Consider the following 19848-nt stretch of genomic DNA (forward strand, 5'->3'; position numbering starts at 1 on the left):
AATGATTAAAGATCTAGTGGTGGAAAACAGTTTAGAAACTAACATCGACTGATTCAAACGTGTGGCTTAATTTCTACATTTCTAACATCTCTACAAGGATGAGAAAACAACAACATATCAGTGATGTAAACAAAGGAATAAAATGCATAAGCAAGGCAGCAACAAAGCAAAAGATAAAAAGGGCTAAAGCAGATAGTACTGAAACAAGTGGAAACTAAAAAAGAAGAAAGAAATTTGAAAAAAAAAAGGGTAGAGGGAATTAAAAGGGAATGTGTGGAAGATTCACTCACTAAGGTCATCATCATCATCATCATCATCATCATCATCATCAGCGGCATCATCCTCCATACCTTTCCCTCCACAGCACAGAACAAAGGGGGTGCGGCGTTCCACAACAGCCCGGCACTGTACGCACTTCTTCATGAGGCTAGCACAGTCTGGTAAGGACAGAGTGCACGTTGTTAAGGCACGGACGCAGAGTTTATTCTATATAATAGAGTATTTCAGTGAGTGGTGAAATGTCAGGGTTATGTTTGATGTTGTAATGTGTCTCTAACTTACTCTCACAAGCGCACATGTGACCACAGGGCTGGAACAAAACGGCTGCCTTTTTATCAGAGCAGACAACGCACTCCTCGATCTGCGGAGAGACAAATGGAACAACAAAGAGGAGTCAAAGTGTCCGCTCCTCTTCTGCTCATGCGTGTGTTTCTGGGTGGGACAGACAGTATCGCGTCTGATACCTTGGTTCTTGACTGGACCTGATCCTTGCAGATGAGACACTTCTTGACACGAGGTGAGCACAGGGAGCAGGTGGCGATGTGTCCGCAGGGCCCGAACAGAGTGTCTCTCTTCATGTCCGAGCACACCATACACTCCTCCAGTGACTCGATGTTGCTGTTCAGAGACGGGCTGCGGGTGCCCACCTGACCACTGGAACATTGAGAATAAAAACCACGGTGAGTGTGTGTGTGTGTGTGTGTGTGTGTGTGTGTGTGTGAGAGAGAGCGCAGAGGAGCTTAGAAGAAAAACGAGAGGCTGACAGAGAACAAAGAAAATAGGGGGAGACAGAGAGAGACTAAAAATAGGGAGAGACGGAGTAGAAGGGAACAAGGAAACGTGTTTCCCTACATGAAACATTTTTAGCAAAGACAGGAAATCATTGATTTTTCGAGATGGTGCTTTCTTCCTTTTTCTCTTGCAGGTGTTGTTACAGTCACTGCAGTAAGAACACACCAAAAAGCACTAAAACAATCCTGCAAATTCATCATGTTCTTCCCTGTGTCTTTCCATTCTAAATGTCAGTATGATTTGGCAACATAAATGTGAAAATCTGATTAAAATAATGAACTGCATATAAAAATCTAGGTCTGAATTAGGGATGTAAGCTATAAATTGAGCTAATAAATTATTGGCCGATAATGGGAAATGCATTATGCATTATTCAGATGATTAAATTATAGCTGATAAATCAAGCCAATAATATAAAGCAAAATTGCTTTAACTGATTTCACATATTTATCTTTATATTGGTAATTAACAACTCTGATATCTCTGGTTTGACAGATTACATCAAAGCACTGAATTTCAATTCTTTGGCAAAATGGTCAAAAAATGAAAAAACTATGCTTGTCAAGAACTCAACTACAAAAATAAATTAACTTTTGAAGAATCAGAGCTATGGAACATTTAATTATACAACTTCACTCACTACATCTTGTCCTGGGCTGCATTCAGACCAGAGACGGTGTGGGTGCTATTAAGCATGGCTAAAAGCTGCAGAAGGAATGCAGCAGCCATTTCACTGAAGAGCGTTTTTGTTTCACTTGTAATCACTCAGTTTGGACTTTTTCCCCATTTCAGAACCCACCATAACGACATAACTCCTATCCTGGTTGTTTACTGTTATTTTTAACCTGTCGCTGTGGAAAAAGGATCACTAGAATGACTAGCATGCTAGTAGTAGAGCAACAGAGCCGGTATGAACGTGTTTTTAAAATACAAAAATGTGAAATTATTTGTTCTCTTTTTGTATCAGAGATAGGTGAAAAGCAGTCGACAAGAGCTGACATAGCCTGATGAAGGCTTGGTAAAAATGCCAATTTTTCTGTTACCTTTGGACATTTTAGGAGCAACATTACATTGTGACCGAATCGACTTACAACAACAGACTACACTTGCTGCTTCCCCCTGTTTCCAGTCTTCAGGCTAAACTTGGCTCTCAGTCTCCTGGCTCCAGCTTCATATTTAACAGACAGACATGAGAGTGGTATTGATCTTCCCATCTAACTCCTGGCAAGAAAGCCAATAGGTGTATTTCCCAAAATGTCAAAACTATTCCTTTAAGGGATGTTTACCTGCTCTTCTCTTTGTGGCATTTGGCCAGAGCCTTGCACAGGCTGGGGTCGGGACACAGGTCCAGAGGGGACTGGCCCTTCTTGTTACGAATGGTCAGGTCCGCTCCGTTAGCTGCAAGGAAGCAGGCGATGGATGCTGCGCTCTTCTTTTCTGCCCCCTGGGTGCCCAAGCCCATGATTAACTGCAGGTAGACACAGAAAAACAGAGAAAAGATTGAATACAGTGGGAAGTGTTGTGTCTCCACAACAGGCACCTAAACCAGTAATGTACAGAGTGAGAAGAGTAAAGGATCGTGACTTTATTGAACATTATTTATATGGCTTCAGAAAAAGATCAAAATTCTGTCAGATCGCCACTAATTGGCAAATCAAAGACACATCTTGAGAAGGCTGTCAGGCAGTGTAACCCCATCACCCCCACCCAAAATCCCATTAGCTACCTCGCCTTTCTGTCCTTCCTCCAGCTCATCACCTCACTGAATCTACCCCAACTCAAAGACACTCTCTCTGTCTTTCTCTCTCTCTCTCTCTCCCTCTCCCTGTCCCTCTCTTTCTCTCTCGCAATTTGGCCTTCCATGTCTGATTGTCTTCAACCAGTAGCTTTTACATCTCTGCTGATGGAGCCATCGGGCCGGTTAATTCAATTCTCATTCTTGAACGGGGTGGGTGGGCTATGGGAGAGTGACCCAACTGCACATATCTCAATTAGGTCCACTGTCTGTCTGTTCCGCTCCTCTGCTGGGGAACCAGGGAGGGCACAGAAGAGAGGAGGCGGCAGAGGAGGAGAGGAGAAAGAAGTAGGAGGGAGACAGAAGGTGACAGGTAAGGTAAGTCTCGCCTCTGTAGCCTTTAACTCATCCCCTGTAGGCATTAGTGATGTGCTGTTAACATACAGAGGGTTCAGGACTGACATGCCCCTGTTGGCCTCTACAAGCTCATTCAGGCTGGTCAAGAGGCGGCAGCGAGCTGGTTGACTGCTCCATGCTCGTGTCTGGCTGCTGTCTGAGTGATGGGCCGGTGCAGACTGGGCTGTCCGGTGATGCAGCTTCCTGTCTAAATGTGATCCGTCATCATTTTTCACACACCGGGCAAGTGGGTTCACATACTGATTTTAATACAGGTGTATCCTGCAGAATGCTGCCTAGACGACTCGGAGCACAATCACCCAAAATCATAAAAGCTAAATGCCATGACCTCATTACATTGTCTAATCACTGATGTGGCCATAAGGGACAAGTATGCAGGTCTTAACAGAGGTGACTGCAGTGTTCTTTCCATGTTTATAGAGGTTTCTGGAAACTTTTGTATCTCTATCTTGACATCTTATACGAACTTGAACCTGTCTCACATGTCAAATAAGTCCAATCAGTTCAGTGAAAGAGGATTCAGAAAGGTCAAAAATAGTTAGAAGTGGATATGACAAAATCTCCTGGAGAAATGTTGCAGTTTGTTGCAGCAGGTACCCTGTCCTGTCTCAAACACACGGCTTGTGTATTAAAGTGGCATAAACTGTTCCTAGGAGGGAACATGTTACACTGCCCACTTGTCCAATTTATACAGGGTTTAAATTATGCTTTTTGGCCTCATTAGGAAAAAGGAGGTGTAGAATATGGAAGGAATTGGTTTTAACTGGGGGTTTTAAAGGGCCAAGAGTGTCAGTCTAGCAATTACAGGTAGTGTAAAGTTTTCATTACATGCATTAGTGTGATTTTTGTGTATTGTCTTCTAGCCACAAATATTTGGGGATGTTAAATTGAATCAAATCAGCTTAATGAGGTGCCACATTTCCTAAAATACAGATCTCCAGTGTCCAGATTGGGCCACTGGACACTGGAGAACAAAAATGTCATTACTTTGACCTAAAACATTTATTTTTTTATTTTGTATCTGCACCATAGTTGTGTAACAGATATATACCAGCGTATACAATTCAACTTTTTAGTTTATTGGTTTCTTGCATCTCTTGGCTCTTGAAATCCTCAATTCTGTGATGCCTTATGATACCTTCAGGAACCTTGACCCAAGTAAATTACTATAATCTGGGAGGAGCAGGAAGGTTAATAATAGATGTATATGTACTGTGTTCTTGGAGGGTTCCCAGGGCTCCACTTTGCTGACGTCCTGCATATCTTGTAGTTGCCGCAACTGGGACAGTGTGTGGTGACGCAGTGCCTCATGCAGCGGTGTGTCCCCGTCCTTGTCCTGCACATCAAGCTTGGCCTCTGCACGCACCAGCAGCTGTTAAGAATAACACATAAATAATCACACAAACGGGCAAACGCTCTAACAACAACCATAAAACAAATTTTATGCTACAATGCAAATGCCACAGTGCTGATTTATAAGGCTGCTGCTTACAATGAACTGCCTCAGTGCTGTATTACCCAATTACGGAGTGCATTTTTTCTCGAGTCCACAAGATGGCAACGTGGCAATCTCGATCCAGATGACTCTAACCAAGACGCTGCCTCAGAGAGCATTTTCCCTGCACAGCATCAATCTGAAGCAGGACCTCATTCAACTGCAGGACATCCGCTAGTGCAAATTAAATGTGCTGCTGCATTGATGTTGTTCTACTCCCTTTTATGTTTAGTACAGAATGAGGGAGTGACGGAGAGATAACTCGAGGCAGGATCTTCAGTTTGTGGTGGATGTGAGTGAGAAAAGGAGGAGAAAATAAATATCACAGAAAGCAAATTAAAGGAGAAGGGCCCACTAACCCGGACTATCTGGGTGTGTTGACGCTCCACAGCCAGATGTAATGCAGTCTGCTGGTTGACGTTCTGGATGTCTAAGCTGGCATTGCCCTGGGAGGTGGGAAACAGGAGAGAGGCAAACACACACAATAAATCTCAACAACCATAATAATAAATCACATATGTGCATGTGCATATGACAGACGAGTGTACAGATTAAACAGTTAAATAAATAAAAAAAAAAGTCTGATAAATGCTAGCTCAGAAGATGAAAGATTCAAACAACTATTCTGGCTTTATGTGCCATGACTGAACCTCCTTCCTTCAACCCCGCCGACCAACAAACTATCACCTAGGGGGTTAGAAAAAACGCATCCAACAATAACGCTGCATGTGATTGTCATTTCCAATTGCGAACACCTCAGCTGAGGAGATGTGGAGGGGAGATAAGCATTGTGATCAGGCAGTGTGTGAAATCCCCAAGTAATAAGACTGACTGACTGACTGACTGGCTGGCTGGCTGGCTGGCTGGCTGGCAGGGAATCTGCAGTGCACCTTGTGTGCTGCAATTTCTGAATAGAAAGCTGAGCCATCACTGCGAGCCAGCCCATTGCAGGGACTTGGGAAAAAAGGCCGTCCCTGCTGAAAGGAGGCTTGCACAGCGAGCGCTCATGCGTTGGAATTTTGCAGCAACGTTGCTGCCCTGCACCATATCCCAATTAACCCAGTTCCCACCTGGTCAGGTGACTTTTGCTGTAAACTCCTGCATGTTTTAGGCTTTGGGGAGTTAAACCTGCAATCTCAGAAGGGAAAAAAAGAGCATGAAGCTGTGATTGCAAGAGGAGGAGGATATGAGGGCCCAACAGCACTAAAGAATACCCCTGGAGGCCCTGTGAACCGTATGGATTCAATAAAAAAAATGGCAGTTATAGCTGCTTCAAGTGGTCTACAGCTTGCTGGCTGCAGGGAGTGCAGTGGAAGCTGCTCTTAATGGTCTGTAGTCAGGGACAGCTAGGGGTGCAGGCTGAGAGGATGCAGCAATGCTTTGGGCTGCTTTAGGTCTCCTATAGACAATGAATAACTGTTTTTATTATTACATTAAGTGATTAAGCCTGCATTAAAATAAGCTATTTATACGTGCGTGAATGCTGGTGTGTTGTTACCTGGTGCACAAGCAGCTCAGCCACCTCCACGTGGTTGTTGAGGGCGGCCAGGTGCAGTGCGGTGTAACCGTCATCCTTCTTCTCGTCTACAATCCAAGGCCTCGGCAGTTTGGATAGCAACACACGCATGGCGCTGCACAGAGGAGAGACAGAGGGGGGAAGAGTGAGTGTTAAATGAGCTAGGCTGTGAAGCATGATGGAAAAAGCCAGAGAAGGTACAGACAGTACAGTTAATTTGATGGTTCGTGATGTAAACTGCCAAAATTAATCAATGCCTCCCGCACTGTATGATAGCTTATGGCCAGACACAAGCTGTTGTAAGCAAACACATCGCAGCGTCTGTACTGCTGATACAAAGCATATTCCAATACACTTTTTTTTTCCCCAAGCGGAGCATATCCCATTTTTACACATGGGGACAAGAATACTAAATCAACTAAGGGAGGAGTTGCTTTCCAAAGCAGAGTGTTATTTACATCAAGCTTTGAGCGGTACAAGTGCTGTGTGTTATTTTAGAGTACCCGTCGCCCCTACCATCTCCTCTGTTAAAAAGGGAAGCCACTTTTCCCTTGATGATGCGCAAAAGCGCCTATCATTGGGAGGCAAAATGGTAATTACACAAGATTTAGCTGCATTCACTCAAGTCTCCTCCTGGGGAAGAAACAGACAGGGTGGGAAGGACGAAGAAAAAAAATCCATTGTTTAAACAGTGCTGTTTAACAGAGGTGGCTAGGTGTAGTGAAAAGAGCCAGTCAGTTCTGTGCCACTGAAGGTCATTTAAAGGATGTGTGCCACAGAGAGACGTGGTTGCAAAGGCGGCTGTACAAGAGGAAGGCTGAGAGGGAGTCACAGTGTCACAGTGGGGATAAAGAGGGAAGCTGACTCTCACTCCCTGCAGCCTCATTAAAGAAATGAGACTTGTCTGTTTTACTAGTAAAAAGGTAGCCACACACATTTAGATATTTTATTAAATGCAGGAGGAAAAGACTGCATGAGGTATTCGAGCTGTAATACAGTTGTAATTAGAAATAAATACATGTGGATTAACAAATAACCTCCTATTAAGTCAACTAGGCTTCACGGCAGCTTTAGTTTAGCATTTAAAATGATCTAATATCTCTTTGTCCCCTACCTCTCTTCCTACTCTTCCTGCTTTAGCCCCTGGGCACAGATCCAGGCTTATGGTACAAGAGAACACTGTGAAATAATACTCAATTTAATGTATGACCAGTGCATCAGTCAAGGATATGTGATAAGAAACTAAGGCTGCAAACTAAACTCTTCTCCTCTATTTGTGCAAATACTATGGAATACGAAACAAGTGACTATAGAGACAGCTCCTTGAACTGTTCTTGTATCTTGTCTGTAGTTAGGTACACAATGTACCTTCAATAAGCTTCAAAACAGCAACGCGGGAGGGAACACTTCTGACCTTGATTAACCCTGAATAATCATGCAGGGCATATCTTTGAACTGCGACAAAAGGAGGCAGCTGATTTTACTCTGACTTTGATATGGCTGAACAGCCCCCATGCGAGCACTATAGTGTTTACAGTAAGGTAAACAGGGTCTGAAGCAGTACAGGGAGGAAATGGGCTCCAGCCTTGAGCAGAAAAGGCCACAGCCTGCACAATCAATGGATACGGTTAACTATTAAGACAGAGAAAAGAAAGAAATGCAAACCAACATGCTGGCAGGCTTTAAGACTGAAGGCAATCAGGATGGCTGGTTCCCTGCGGGTTTTTGCTAAACCTACAGCTCGTCTCCATCCTTCTGGAGTAATGAAAGAGAGCATCATCAGCACACCCTCTTGAGGAAAGCAGAGAAAAAGGGGGCAGAGAGGCAGGGGGGCAGCCAGTCAGCACCTCTGCACGGACAGAGATCCGGGGCTGGTGTACTGCTGCAGTGATGAACAGCGCAGCACACTGATCCCAGGCTCCCTCGCTCTCTCTCTCTACCTCTCTCATTGCACAGAGGCTTACACACACACACACACACACGCGCGCACGCACACACACACACACACACACACCTGCATTGCTTGCAGCTATCTTCAACCACTTAATGCAGAGGAGCACTGCTTAAATGTGATAGCAACCGCACCCATTCTGCCTAATCTCACATTCATAATGTGTCGCCTTTGTTACAAAGAATTATTTGCTTGCGTGATGTAGATTTACCATATCAGGGGAGACTTTTGAGTCATTTCATCCATGGTTCTCCCACTGGGTATGAGTTGAGACTTAAACAAGCAAATTATTCAAGAAAAGACCTTGCCACATCAGATTCTTGCCTGAAGCTATAACATAAAACTTATTCTCAGCGGTTAAACATAGCACTCTTTTAGCTTGCTTTCAAGTAAGATGGATAGGCAATACAGAAATGCAGTTTCCTTTTCTTAACTACAACAGTTTCCATCACAATCAAGGGCAATTGTCCCACATAAAGCCTTTGTTCTTTTGTGCCCATTTTCCTCCTCCTATTGGTGCAATATAGAACATTTGTGCGTTCCGGATTGGCTGGAAACATCTCCTATATGCTGAACCAGCGGCCAATAAAATCACGCCTGCTACACTATAGGGGCTGACTGGCGCCTTCTAGTGTCAGAAGCCTGCACATCAGTGCTGGGCAGGTGTTTGCTGGTGTAGGGAGCCCCTCCAATAGAAGTCTAGATTGACAGGCTCCCTGCCACGCTGGGCAAAATGGGCGGACATTAATATTAATGCCCCATACTGGCACTGCTGCATTGCAGTTAAGCTATTTGCTGTAAAGGCAGAAAAAAAAGAGAGTGAATTAAGAACCAAGAAATAAATCCTAGTTGCTTTTTTTCTATCTCTTGGGTAAGTGATGTTAGCAGAGACTAAAGGGGGGCATGAGAGAAACTACGTGCTGGCCCCTGAGGTAGGTTGTTGAGCGGCAGACAGAAGAAGAGTCAGAGCAACTCCGGCTGCAGACCTTTTACTGAGCAGAAGACACTGACATGACCTGGGAGTTAACATTTAGACAACTCAGGTTTATCTGCCACGAGAAGCTGAACGATATTTCGAGTCAAGTGAGGATCGCCTTATTGCAACTGAACTTTAAACCCAGTGCTTTTGTCTGTGTGAATGCAGGAGGATGTGCAGCTGAGGAGAGGGAACAGTAGAGGAGAGAGGTAGAAGGGGAGACATGATGGAACTGGGTCACCCTGTGAGAGATCTCAAGAGTCCCTCAGGAGAGTTACACGGGAGCCTGTTGTCTTGGGCTGCAATTTGTCATTGACCAGGACACTCTCTGACACCCACAGCTCTGTGTGTGTTGGCGTTTGTCATTGTATGTATGGTAGTGTGTAGGGGTCGACAGGGCCCTTCTGCTGCCCTCGCTTGGCTGACAGCCATCTGTGTGGTGGTCAGTAGCCGTTATTACAACAGGAAGTGAGAGTCGGGGGACAATAACTTGGGTAGGACAGGGCAAAAAGGGAACAGTCAACATCCAGCCTGAGATTAATGGCTGCGCACAAACATATGGTTACTCTGATGTAGGAGACGTGTTTGGCATACCATCATCTATTAACTAAGGCTTCAAGCTCAAGAAAGGAGATCCAGATTCTGCATTGGTAATTAGTCAACAAAAGGTGCTGCCTGCCCAGGGAAAATAAAATGCTTAATGAAACTAATACTGAAAAAGAGTTTTGCAACCATCATAATTTTTACATGATCAAACAGTCAGATCTGGGTACAAATTTTCCACATACTCCAGTACTTAAAAAATTAAGATGTTTTTGACCATCAAAGTTCATTCTTGACCTTAGTGCACAATCATGAATAAAGAACTGACTAACTTACTAAAGTTATTTTACCGGCTTTCATCTCTATCAGGCAGTCTTAATCTGTGGATGATGATATGATTTTCTCGATCATTTGTTGTTAGGTGAATCCAAGACGCTTGGTTCCATTCATGGTGACGGGAGGCTGACAACTAATTTACAGACACAAGATGTGAAGTTGGACACCCTTTAAACTCAGCACAGGGATGTATGTTGGACGCTTGATCTGTCTTCCTTTGCTGGTGATGGGAGACAGATGGTAAATATGTAATTTTTAAGTATTAAACTTTTTTGCAAACACAAAACAATGCATTTGCAATTTGGCATGTCAAAAGACCCAACTCCATGACAACTTGGGGAAAAAAAGATAGTCAGCGGGCCTTACGTTGAGTTGCCTAACCTTATACACACTACCTTCATGGAACTGGTCACATTTTTCAGTGAGGTTTATCTATATATTCGTTACCCAGCACCACAAGGATTTTTTCTCCCTGAGGCAGAGTCCTTCTTGGAACAGCCTTTCGAGATGAGACGACTTCAGACGATACATGAGGTGTCAGCTTATCCGGGACAGAATCAATACTTTCAGGTCCTTTGAAATAGTGAACCCTGTTCCCAACAAATCATTCACAAATGCAACACACTGCTTCCAAATGGAACCCCCCTTCCACTCCGGGCAGGGAGGCGCTCTCCATCATGTGAGAAGGCACACAGTCCCTAAATCGGTGGCAGCTGGGAAGGTTCGAGTCATAAAACTGTTTAGGATTTCACCGATCTTCAAAAAAGCTGCTTTAATTGGAATGTTGGTTTAATGCTTATTTCTGTTGAAAATGTGTATGTGAAAATTAAACGAGCATAACCTCAACACAAATATGGGAACTTAAATGTCAAATCCAGCGCTAGCACTAAATAACACAGAAGATACTGGACGTGACAAATAATTTAAGTAGCCTGTAATTGCCATGCAAATATAACTGCTTGAACTTAAGTTCTCTAAAAGTTCATCCTGGCCATCCCTCCACCCCGAGAAGCAATTAGTTACCAGTTGGCGCTGTCGGGGCCGTCCCACAGCTACTGGCCGACCTGCTGTGGACATAGTAAATAAACACAGGTAGCGTCCAGGCCAGCAGTGCAGCAGAGAGCTGAGGACAAGAACCTCACTGGCTCCGCTCGATAAAAAAGGCTTTCATTACCATGCCGTGAAGAGAATAATTTCCCCTACAATGTGACCTTCCCCAGCCTGCCTGCACCTGAGGCCCCTGAGTGAGCATGCTTTTTATTAAGGACTATTTGCATAAACCGGGAAGGGGTAAGACGGGAATGGGGTGCATTTCTATGATGTTTTGGTTATCACTAAAGCCATTGCTGGTGCCTTGAAGGTTGTTCGGGAGACGACAGGTGCATTTTCAAATATCTCAGGTACAGTTGTCTGTCCATTTGGGGAAGTGGGTGGGTGCCTGTAAAGGCTTAGCTTTAATTAGCCTTAAATCACCTGGTATTATGGGGTGTCCTGATTCATGGCAATTTATGAAGAAGGAGGCAGCAAGACAGTCAGAGAAGCCCAATGGCGCGTTAATGTCCCATTGGTTCGAGATGACCCAATTATGTTCCCGTGCTACTCTTCCTTTGCTCTTTATTCTCCTCGGCACCTTGAAAAAACCTCATTCTCATTTCTTCCCCGGCCATAATACTCATAATATACATCCTTCTACCCAAAAAGCGAAGAATGACATAAAAGATAAAGCAAGGACATGCAGATTATATTAGAATACATCATGCATTTCAAATAAACACTCATGAGCATTTTTTTGCCTATAAAACAACCATATAATTATTGAACATCACTTTTCGCACAGGCTTGGGTAGGCCTGGATCATTATTAAATAGGTCGTGCATTCATTTTAAGTCAGTGACTAATGTAAAGCTGGAGACAGTTGAATAAATATTGATAAAACAGAACAGAATGAACCTGCTTTATGGAAATGACTTACAAGTAGTTTACCTAAGACCGACATAAGGGAGTGAAGACACTTTGACAACGCAAAAGGATTTGGTAATAGCATTTCAAATGGTTGACTTGACAGATTACAAAGTATACGAAACAAGGCAGAGAAAATGAAAATTGTGGCTCAAATCACTTATCAGCCAAAGATACAAACAGGCTTGAGAGCGCTGTCATCTGAGCATCCACACACCAGCCTCTCTTTCCAATCATTACAGTCATAGCACTTCAAACAAGCTGCTAACAGCGCAAAGGAAATCATCTCCAACCCATCTGACCCAGCTCACTCCCTTTTTCTACAAACAGCCCCCTGGAACATGCTACAGATCACTGCCCATCCACATTACTGCTTCAAATACAGATTTTCTCTCTGATGATAATACAGAAAGATAATTAGTGAAAACACAACCTACTTGTCAATATGTACACTTCTGCACTTTGATATACCAATATACCTCTGATGCTGTTTGTGCTCATCCACTGTCCCTGTTGTGAGCAACTGAGCTCATTAGTCTGCTTTACTAGAAGCAAATGGCCCCTTTAACTGTAAAGATGGCAGTGAGAACCCAAACCAAGGCTTTAAAAGCTCCCTTTGGAAACCTATGGGTAACGTAACACATTCTCAGTGTGTTTTTGTATAGCCCAAGGCTTAGAGATGATATTGATCGACACTTTGTGCCGCGACAGTTAAAGCCTTACAGCAGAGAGAACTGAATTTACAGTGAAGCAGCTGAACACGGTGATACGTCATAGGCACTGGGAGCAGCTCCGCTACGCTGGTCGGGTTCTGAAATTTGTCTTGGGGACATTTTTGGAGGCTTGGTTGCTTTTTACGCAGATGGACTCAAAGCAAAACTTGTTTACCCCGTGCTCTGCTCTGTTGTGTACCATCTTGGCCTCAGGCTGTGTTACGGAAGACCCCGAGTTACAACATTAATACGTCGATGTTTTATTGCAAGTTCATCAGCTGTCCTTATGTTAAGACATCACGTCATCGTCAATTAAACTGTTATCAGGTTTTTCGTCATAAGCTCACACAACCAACAGCATCTAAATTACCTCTTATCTGTGAAGCCATTGCTTCATTTCTGGCTGACAATGACTCTCTCGTTGTTGCTGAGATACTGGCCGCTTTGTGATTATAAAGTTCCTTTCAGTTTCTGTGAAACAAAATCAGGCCTGCTCGCGCCTCGTGAAATTTACTGCAACCCCACACTGGGGTACAAAGCGGTAAATAGAACCGAGGGATTGACTCTGGGTTTTGCAGAGCGGAGGAGAATTCAGCCGTGCTGAAGGTCCTTCGATCGACAGCCACTCAGCAGCGTCCCACACTGTCACCATATGGGCAGACAGTCTGAGAGGCTCACATGATCTACAGTCTCACTGCAAATCTACCACTTTAAATCACCCCTCACTCCCTGGCCTGCCTCCCACCTTTTTGCCCCTAGAAACACATTATGTTCACCCTCGGACTTCCCCTGAAATCCTCATCTCTGTATGTTGTAACCTGTGATGGTCCCTTTACACACAGTGTGCAGGCAGTAACAGTATCACCCCTTAAACACAACAGAAAAATGAGAATAACACCCCATCAAATTCTCTTCCACTGTAATTGGCAGAACAGATCCAAAGTGACAAAAGCAAGCTGCCATATTGCAGCTGATGACTCTGACTTCCTCAGCAGTTACACTTCTAGGCACACATGCCGAGGAAGAAGCTGCAGCTGAAAGAGCGGTTTGGTAATTAAAATCTATTGTTTGCAGTGGGAAATAATAGGGATCAAAGGGCCTTGTATCAGCTACTGCCTCCCCTAAGCACTGAGACAACAGGCCATATGCCCCAGAGCAGCACAGAAAATGTCTAACAGCCAACTTGTTAATGGCGGGGGAATGAAGCTTGTGTGAATGTACTACACGTTACACAGATAAGGCTCCATAGAAACGTGAACGTACTCCACACAGATCCTACATATAGAGCAACGGAGATTTTCTCCCCGCGTAAGCTACTCTGCCTAATCCCAATAATGTAATGCCTTTCTGCAAAGAAATTGCTGCGCCATTGTTGATTTTCCTTAGTATTCTTTGCATGTTCAAGCATCCACACATGCGCAAGCACACCAAACGACACAAACAAACACAAATCCTTATCCCCTTGACCTGTCATACTGCATTTACATGGGAGCCACAGACTTCAGCGTCCGTACAGGTTACCAAGGTAACATGTCCTGCATTATTCAACAGCTAAGCTCGGTTTAGATGTGAACATCGACCTGAATGTGTCCCTCAGAGCCCATTAGTTTACCAATAACCCTTACGTTGACAAAAATTGTATATAGCCCCTTTCAAACGTAGACTGCTACCCTGAAATTTTCTGGGCAAAAACCTGGAGGTGCCGTATATAACGCAAATGTCCGAATCAGTCGACCCAGACATTAAAGACACTTTACCCTTGCCAGCTCCTAACACAAGTTCTGAATTTAGTGTAGCTGCTACGGTTTCTGCTTGCCTGTATGTTACTTTCCACTATTTAGTTGATAATGCGGATACTTCGGTACACGTAATATTGATTAAGAGATAACACAGCTGGCGACAAAGCAGCTGAACCGGACAAGCTCTTGATGTGTGCTCTTGTGTGAAAGGCTAACCAGATTTTCTGGACGTTGTCAGAAGTTTTATAAGTGAAAACAGCTAATATCTACACATTGGATACTGAGAAGAAGTTCTGGCCACATTGTACCATACCCTTTCATAAAGTGAACATGATTTTTTAAAAATCACAAAACTCAAACCTGCAAGTTTGATAAATTAAAAAACAAAACAAAACATCAGGCTCTGTATTGATATTCTGAATTATAAGACTTGGGCTGGGACCACAAAGAGCATGATCTAGACAACCCTGATTAAGATCCAAGGCAATATCAACAGTTCTATTATGTGCGTGTACGTATATCTTCAATATTATATTTATATAGTCAGGCTCTATGAAGTACAAAATATCAATACATGTAAAAAGATAAATACATTCAATCTTGCCAGGTGCCAAGCTAGTTAAAAGTGTACTGTGACATGTTTTTTTTGAGTTTTGTGTTGTGTGAAACCATATTTACTATCCTGCAAGGTTTATACTGATGTTTTACATGCATTCACTCAGCTAAGAAAAATGTCGCCTGCTTCTCAGTGTCTCATTAAAATCATGAACCAAAGTGCCATCACTGATGTTAAAGCACACACAAACACAAAAATAAATTCTATTACTTATGCCAATACATCAAGTAAATAGATAAACTAAATTTGTTGTTTAAACGGAGGGGGGAGAAAATATTAAAGATGCCTGACAGCTGTGCTGTGGAAGTATTTCACCTTGCTCTGTCATATTTATTACCTGCATTGCTGAGGCACTTAAAGTGCCACAAATAAATCCTGCTCTTTCTAGGTTTGGCAAGTGGGGAAAAAGCATACCATCAGTGCCTATAGTGGCTCCACAATGCAAGCTTTTCTCTTTGCATGCTATAGTCACTTTCCCAAAAGCTCTTTATGTCCTTGAGTCCCTTCAGTAAGGGATGTAGCCCTCCCTCTCTCTCCCTCCATCCATCCCTTGATCCCCTGTTTTCTCGCTTCCTCCTCTATCCATCCATCCTTCCCTCCCTCTGCTACCCCCACCCATCCTTCCCCCAACATGTGCTATAGCAACATAGCAGCCAGGACTCAATGTTTCAGCATGCCACAGGACAGACAGAGCATTACAGCATGGCTGAGCTTATCTATTGGCTCAGAGCCACTGTTGGCCCAGCCCTAGGAGGATATGTAGGCATTCTGATTGGTCACAGGGGGATTGGGGCTTGTATCAGCTTGTCCTCTGGCTGATCTGTTGGACTGGTCCCAGCGCATACAGAGGTGGACACTGGGACGGCTTCTAGGATTGGCCGGCTTTTCAATTAAGTCACAGTGCATGCTGCAGCAAACTGGTACCCAGGCTCACTGAACGGACCAGTCACTGCACTGCATCTTTTATTGGTGCACTCTTCAGTGTGTAATTTAACTTGAATAGGCTACAGCAACATAATGCAGCCTCTAATTGAACAAGTGAACATAATAACAGATAATACTATGGAGACATTTGTAATTACAAATAATAAATCAGTGGGATCCGTCTCTCTAGGCCGCACACTGCGGAGTATGTTATGATGACTGTCTAACATAGAGATATTACCTCCCAACGTGTGCTACAAGAGCTCACTAAGTGCATTTCCACAGGATACTTTGACATATCTCTGCAATCAGTTATCTTTTAATGAATTACAGCTGGGCACCTGCGTATACCCTTTCCCCTGACCAAGTTTATCACCTCCCCACCATCCTGCAATCAGGAATTATCATATATTACTCTGTAAACACCACAAGATTACATACACGGCAGATTAACACGGAAACAGCAAAACCACTTTGCCTAAGTGACCTCTCTCCTCAATTTTACCCAGCAACACTCCAATATTCTACCATTGTGTAAAGCTGGAATGAATGGCAGTGAGCGGCGTGTATATGCATGCGAGCATATGGTGACAAGAAGAAACTCATACATTGTCCTCAGCAGCTACGACACCTTCCCTGTCACCTCTCTTTATTTTATCGATAGGGTTTTTGGCTGGTGCATCTGGCTGTCCTCTCTTGTACTAACCTCTAAATTCTGGAAAAATGAAAGCGCACAATCATAAGAGACTAATTCAGTCCGAGCATGACAACATAACCTGCGCACGTTGTTGTGCACATTTGCCTGAGTGGCCATATAAATAAACATAGATTGTAAGCAGTACTACTGTGAGCGTGTGTGTGTGCGCCCTGCAGTGCATCGGTATTTGTGCAGTTTGTGAGTCACTTAATGGTAACATGCGGCGCCAGTAAGGCACGGTAAAAGATCAGAGGCAGCAGAGGCAGAGGAGCTTCCCCTGCAGTGAGGCTGGAGGGAACAATGGGCTGCTGGATCAGAAAGCCTTGCTGCCACTGGCTTCCCCCTCTAGCACCCAGGTAGGCTGGCCCATTCATAAATCACTTTTATTCCTCCAAGCGCTCAACAGCCTCACCTCTTCAAATGATGCACTGTGTAAAGGGATGAGGAGGGAGGGGTGGGACGGGGGACAGAGGAGGGGGTGCGTGGGGGGGCAGAGGAGAAGAACTGACTAGAGAGATAAAGTAAGCATGAGGAAGAGCTGGGCTGATGGAAGAGAAGCACAGAGATTTACTCAAAAAAGCACAAACTGGACTCATTAGAAATAGTCTCTAATCCCTCTATGATGTTGACTGGTGGGAAGGCACACATAGAGGAGGAATTAAGACAAGCTGAAAGACCGACCAAGACTTCCCAAGCAGGCTTGAAGCTCAAAGACAAAACAGGGGCTTCATCAACATCTGAAGCTAACGAGAATTTCCTGTACAAAACCTCAGTCTAAGAGAACACCTGCTTCTAATCAAGACTGCCAATCCCATGAAAGAACATCACTTATTAAAAAAGACATTCACAACCATCCGCTCTTTTCGATCACTTTTAGTTTTTTGACTCTGAATCACAGTCGAAGCAATCAGGCTTGATGAAATTGATCAAAAGAAGTACTACTTCATATAAAACTGAAAACAAATCTCTACAAATTATCTTAATTTTGGACAAAAACACACAAAACAAAATAACTAATTGTATTCATGCCCTCAAGCCACTATTTAGTAGATGCACCCCTGGCGGCAATTATAGCCTTGACTCTATTAGTGGATGCGCCTTTCTTCTTACCCCGATTCTTCTTTGCAAAAAGGCCAAGGCTTGAGATCGCAGAAAAACAAGTTGTTTAGGTCCTGCCACAAATTCTCAATCACAAGCCTTCCAGGGCCTGCAGCCGAGAATCATCCTCACAGCGTGACGCTGCCACCAACATGCTTCACGGTGGGGACTGTGTGTTTCTGCCAGTGTGCCGTGTTTGAATTGCACCAAACACAGGATTTGCCCAGCAGTAGACTTATGTTTGATTTTTTATTCGCCAGACGTTGATAAAAAAAAAAAGTGATTTCAACTCAGAATTTCATTAAAATCTGAAAACAACTGGCTGTCCCCTTGTTGATTTAGAAACAGAATAAACATTTTAAAATAATATGTGGAGAATGAATACTCTTGCAACTGCAACTAATGTTTTATATTTGTACTTGATTTCGATCACTTGTTGAGATTTATTTGGTTGCCCCTTTCCTCTTAATCAATGTCACAAATCCTAATTACATCCATTCACAATTCTCAGATAACAACGGGAAGAAAGTTTCTACAAGAAGCTTGTAATCAGCTAATTAATGTTCTTTTTCCACCCAGGATGCATCTTCTGAATAATATAAAGCAGCATTAAAACAAGCAAAAGGCTGATCTCTCCGCAACCTGTTTCATTTATATTCCTATTTTGAATGGAGATATGTCTTAAGCAGTACTCGTAGGGAGAACAGCCCGTCCCACCCCTTCATCCAGTGAAGGAAAGCACATCCATTAGTCGACCCTTTTCTTATTGATCGATTAACTGCTCAGCTAAACATTCAGCCCTGCGCTATTCATCATGGAGGCAAGATGTAAGCCATGCTGCTGAGTTTCAGGGGCAGATGGGATGTCGGGATGTAATTGAGATTAAACTGGTGGGTTGGGTGGCTGGAACAGGCTGGGTGGAGACCCACTGAGGGGATACACAAAACACACAAGGGCATCGTCAGTGGAAATGGTTATAGGCCGCAAATACCTTAACCAGCTGAGTGGAGTATTAAAGCATGCCACTGAGGTTTAATACACATGTACAGTAAGCACATGTAGTGTACATTTAAAGTTCCAATTTGAGGGAATTGAGGCTGGCGAGAGAGTTACTGCTGGTTCAATTTTAAGTGGTGTGTAGACTGCAGGGCAATAACAGGTGCACGCTCACAGTTGCCATTTATGTAGCTGCGAGTCAGCATTTTGATTGGCCATGTAAGGTCAAGTTTTGAGCAGACACATTAGCGTGGAATCCATTTTACCTTGCAAATGGTCAATTCTTGTAACAGCCGTAAAGATAATGTAATCGAAAAGCTATAAATTGCAGTGACAATACATTAATTAAATTGCGCACTTAAATCTATGCAGAATTATCTCCGCCATGAAAGAGGCCTGCGATATATAACTGAGAGTGAGGGCCGAATGACTGGGGGCTTGTTAAAAAGCCTTATCAAATCAACGGCCAGACCATTGCATGGCATTTTTCTGGCTCGTGAAAAACACACTTTGATGAACGTCCACTCTGGATTGAGGGCGTTTGTGAGTTTTCACAATCTCATTCATCACAACTGGTTCCAATATGATCGACTTAAAGCGCAAAAACACTGGCTTACACATCCTCGGGCTACTCTGCAGTTAAAATGCAGGTGGGGTAAGTAAGAGGGCTTGCATGCTATCATTGAGGTATAGACGAGGAGGAGGAGAGAAAAAGAGGAGGGCACAGAGGACGCTGCTTCTGTACAGTATAGATGTGCCCCGTGATGAGACCGACTAATTAAACAGATTCTTCAGTGGCCGCGCCTCGGGAAAGCTTGAAAAAGACACTTGAAAATTAATGAGAGCTCAAAAAGGAGAGGAAGCAGCCCAAACTTTTCACTGCCTCAGAGGTGAGGCTGCCACTTGTCTCCCCGCAATGCCATAAGCAGTATAAATAAATAAACAAATGGGGGAAAACACGGTAATATTTCCTGCTGTCTGACACCATCCACGCTCCTCTACGCTACACATACACCCTTACTCTCTCCTCCATGTCTCGAATATGCAGTTATTCTAAGTATAGAGG

At 43.7% G+C, this 19848-nt stretch overlaps 1 protein-coding gene across 6 annotated transcripts in view; it reads right to left on the bottom strand.

Moving 5' to 3' along the window:
- The window catches only part of mib1 (mindbomb E3 ubiquitin protein ligase 1), a 55342-nt gene that overhangs the window by 5784 nt on the left and 29710 nt on the right, over nt 1–19848 (bottom strand). For 3 of the 6 annotated variants that reach the window (XM_037084024.1, XM_037084022.1, XM_037084021.1), the window contains exons 13-19: nt 6217–6349; nt 5078–5164; nt 4437–4595; nt 2358–2539; nt 744–933; nt 562–640; nt 351–437 (exon numbers count right to left, since the gene is read on the bottom strand). In XM_037084024.1, coding sequence (XP_036939919.1) covers nt 351–437; nt 562–640; nt 744–933; nt 2358–2539; nt 4437–4595; nt 5078–5164; nt 6217–6349 — 917 coding nt within the window. Of the gene's footprint in view, nt 1–290; nt 438–561; nt 641–743; nt 934–2357; nt 2540–4436; nt 4596–5077; nt 5165–6216; nt 6350–19848 lie in introns of all 6 variants that reach the window. The other 3 variants (XM_037084023.1, XM_037084020.1, XM_037084019.1) reach the window with 1 other exon arrangement.

This window comes from Acanthopagrus latus, chromosome 21, assembly GCF_904848185.1.
Source record: "Acanthopagrus latus isolate v.2019 chromosome 21, fAcaLat1.1, whole genome shotgun sequence".
In the NCBI taxonomy this organism is placed as follows: domain Eukaryota; kingdom Metazoa; phylum Chordata; class Actinopteri; order Spariformes; family Sparidae; genus Acanthopagrus; species Acanthopagrus latus.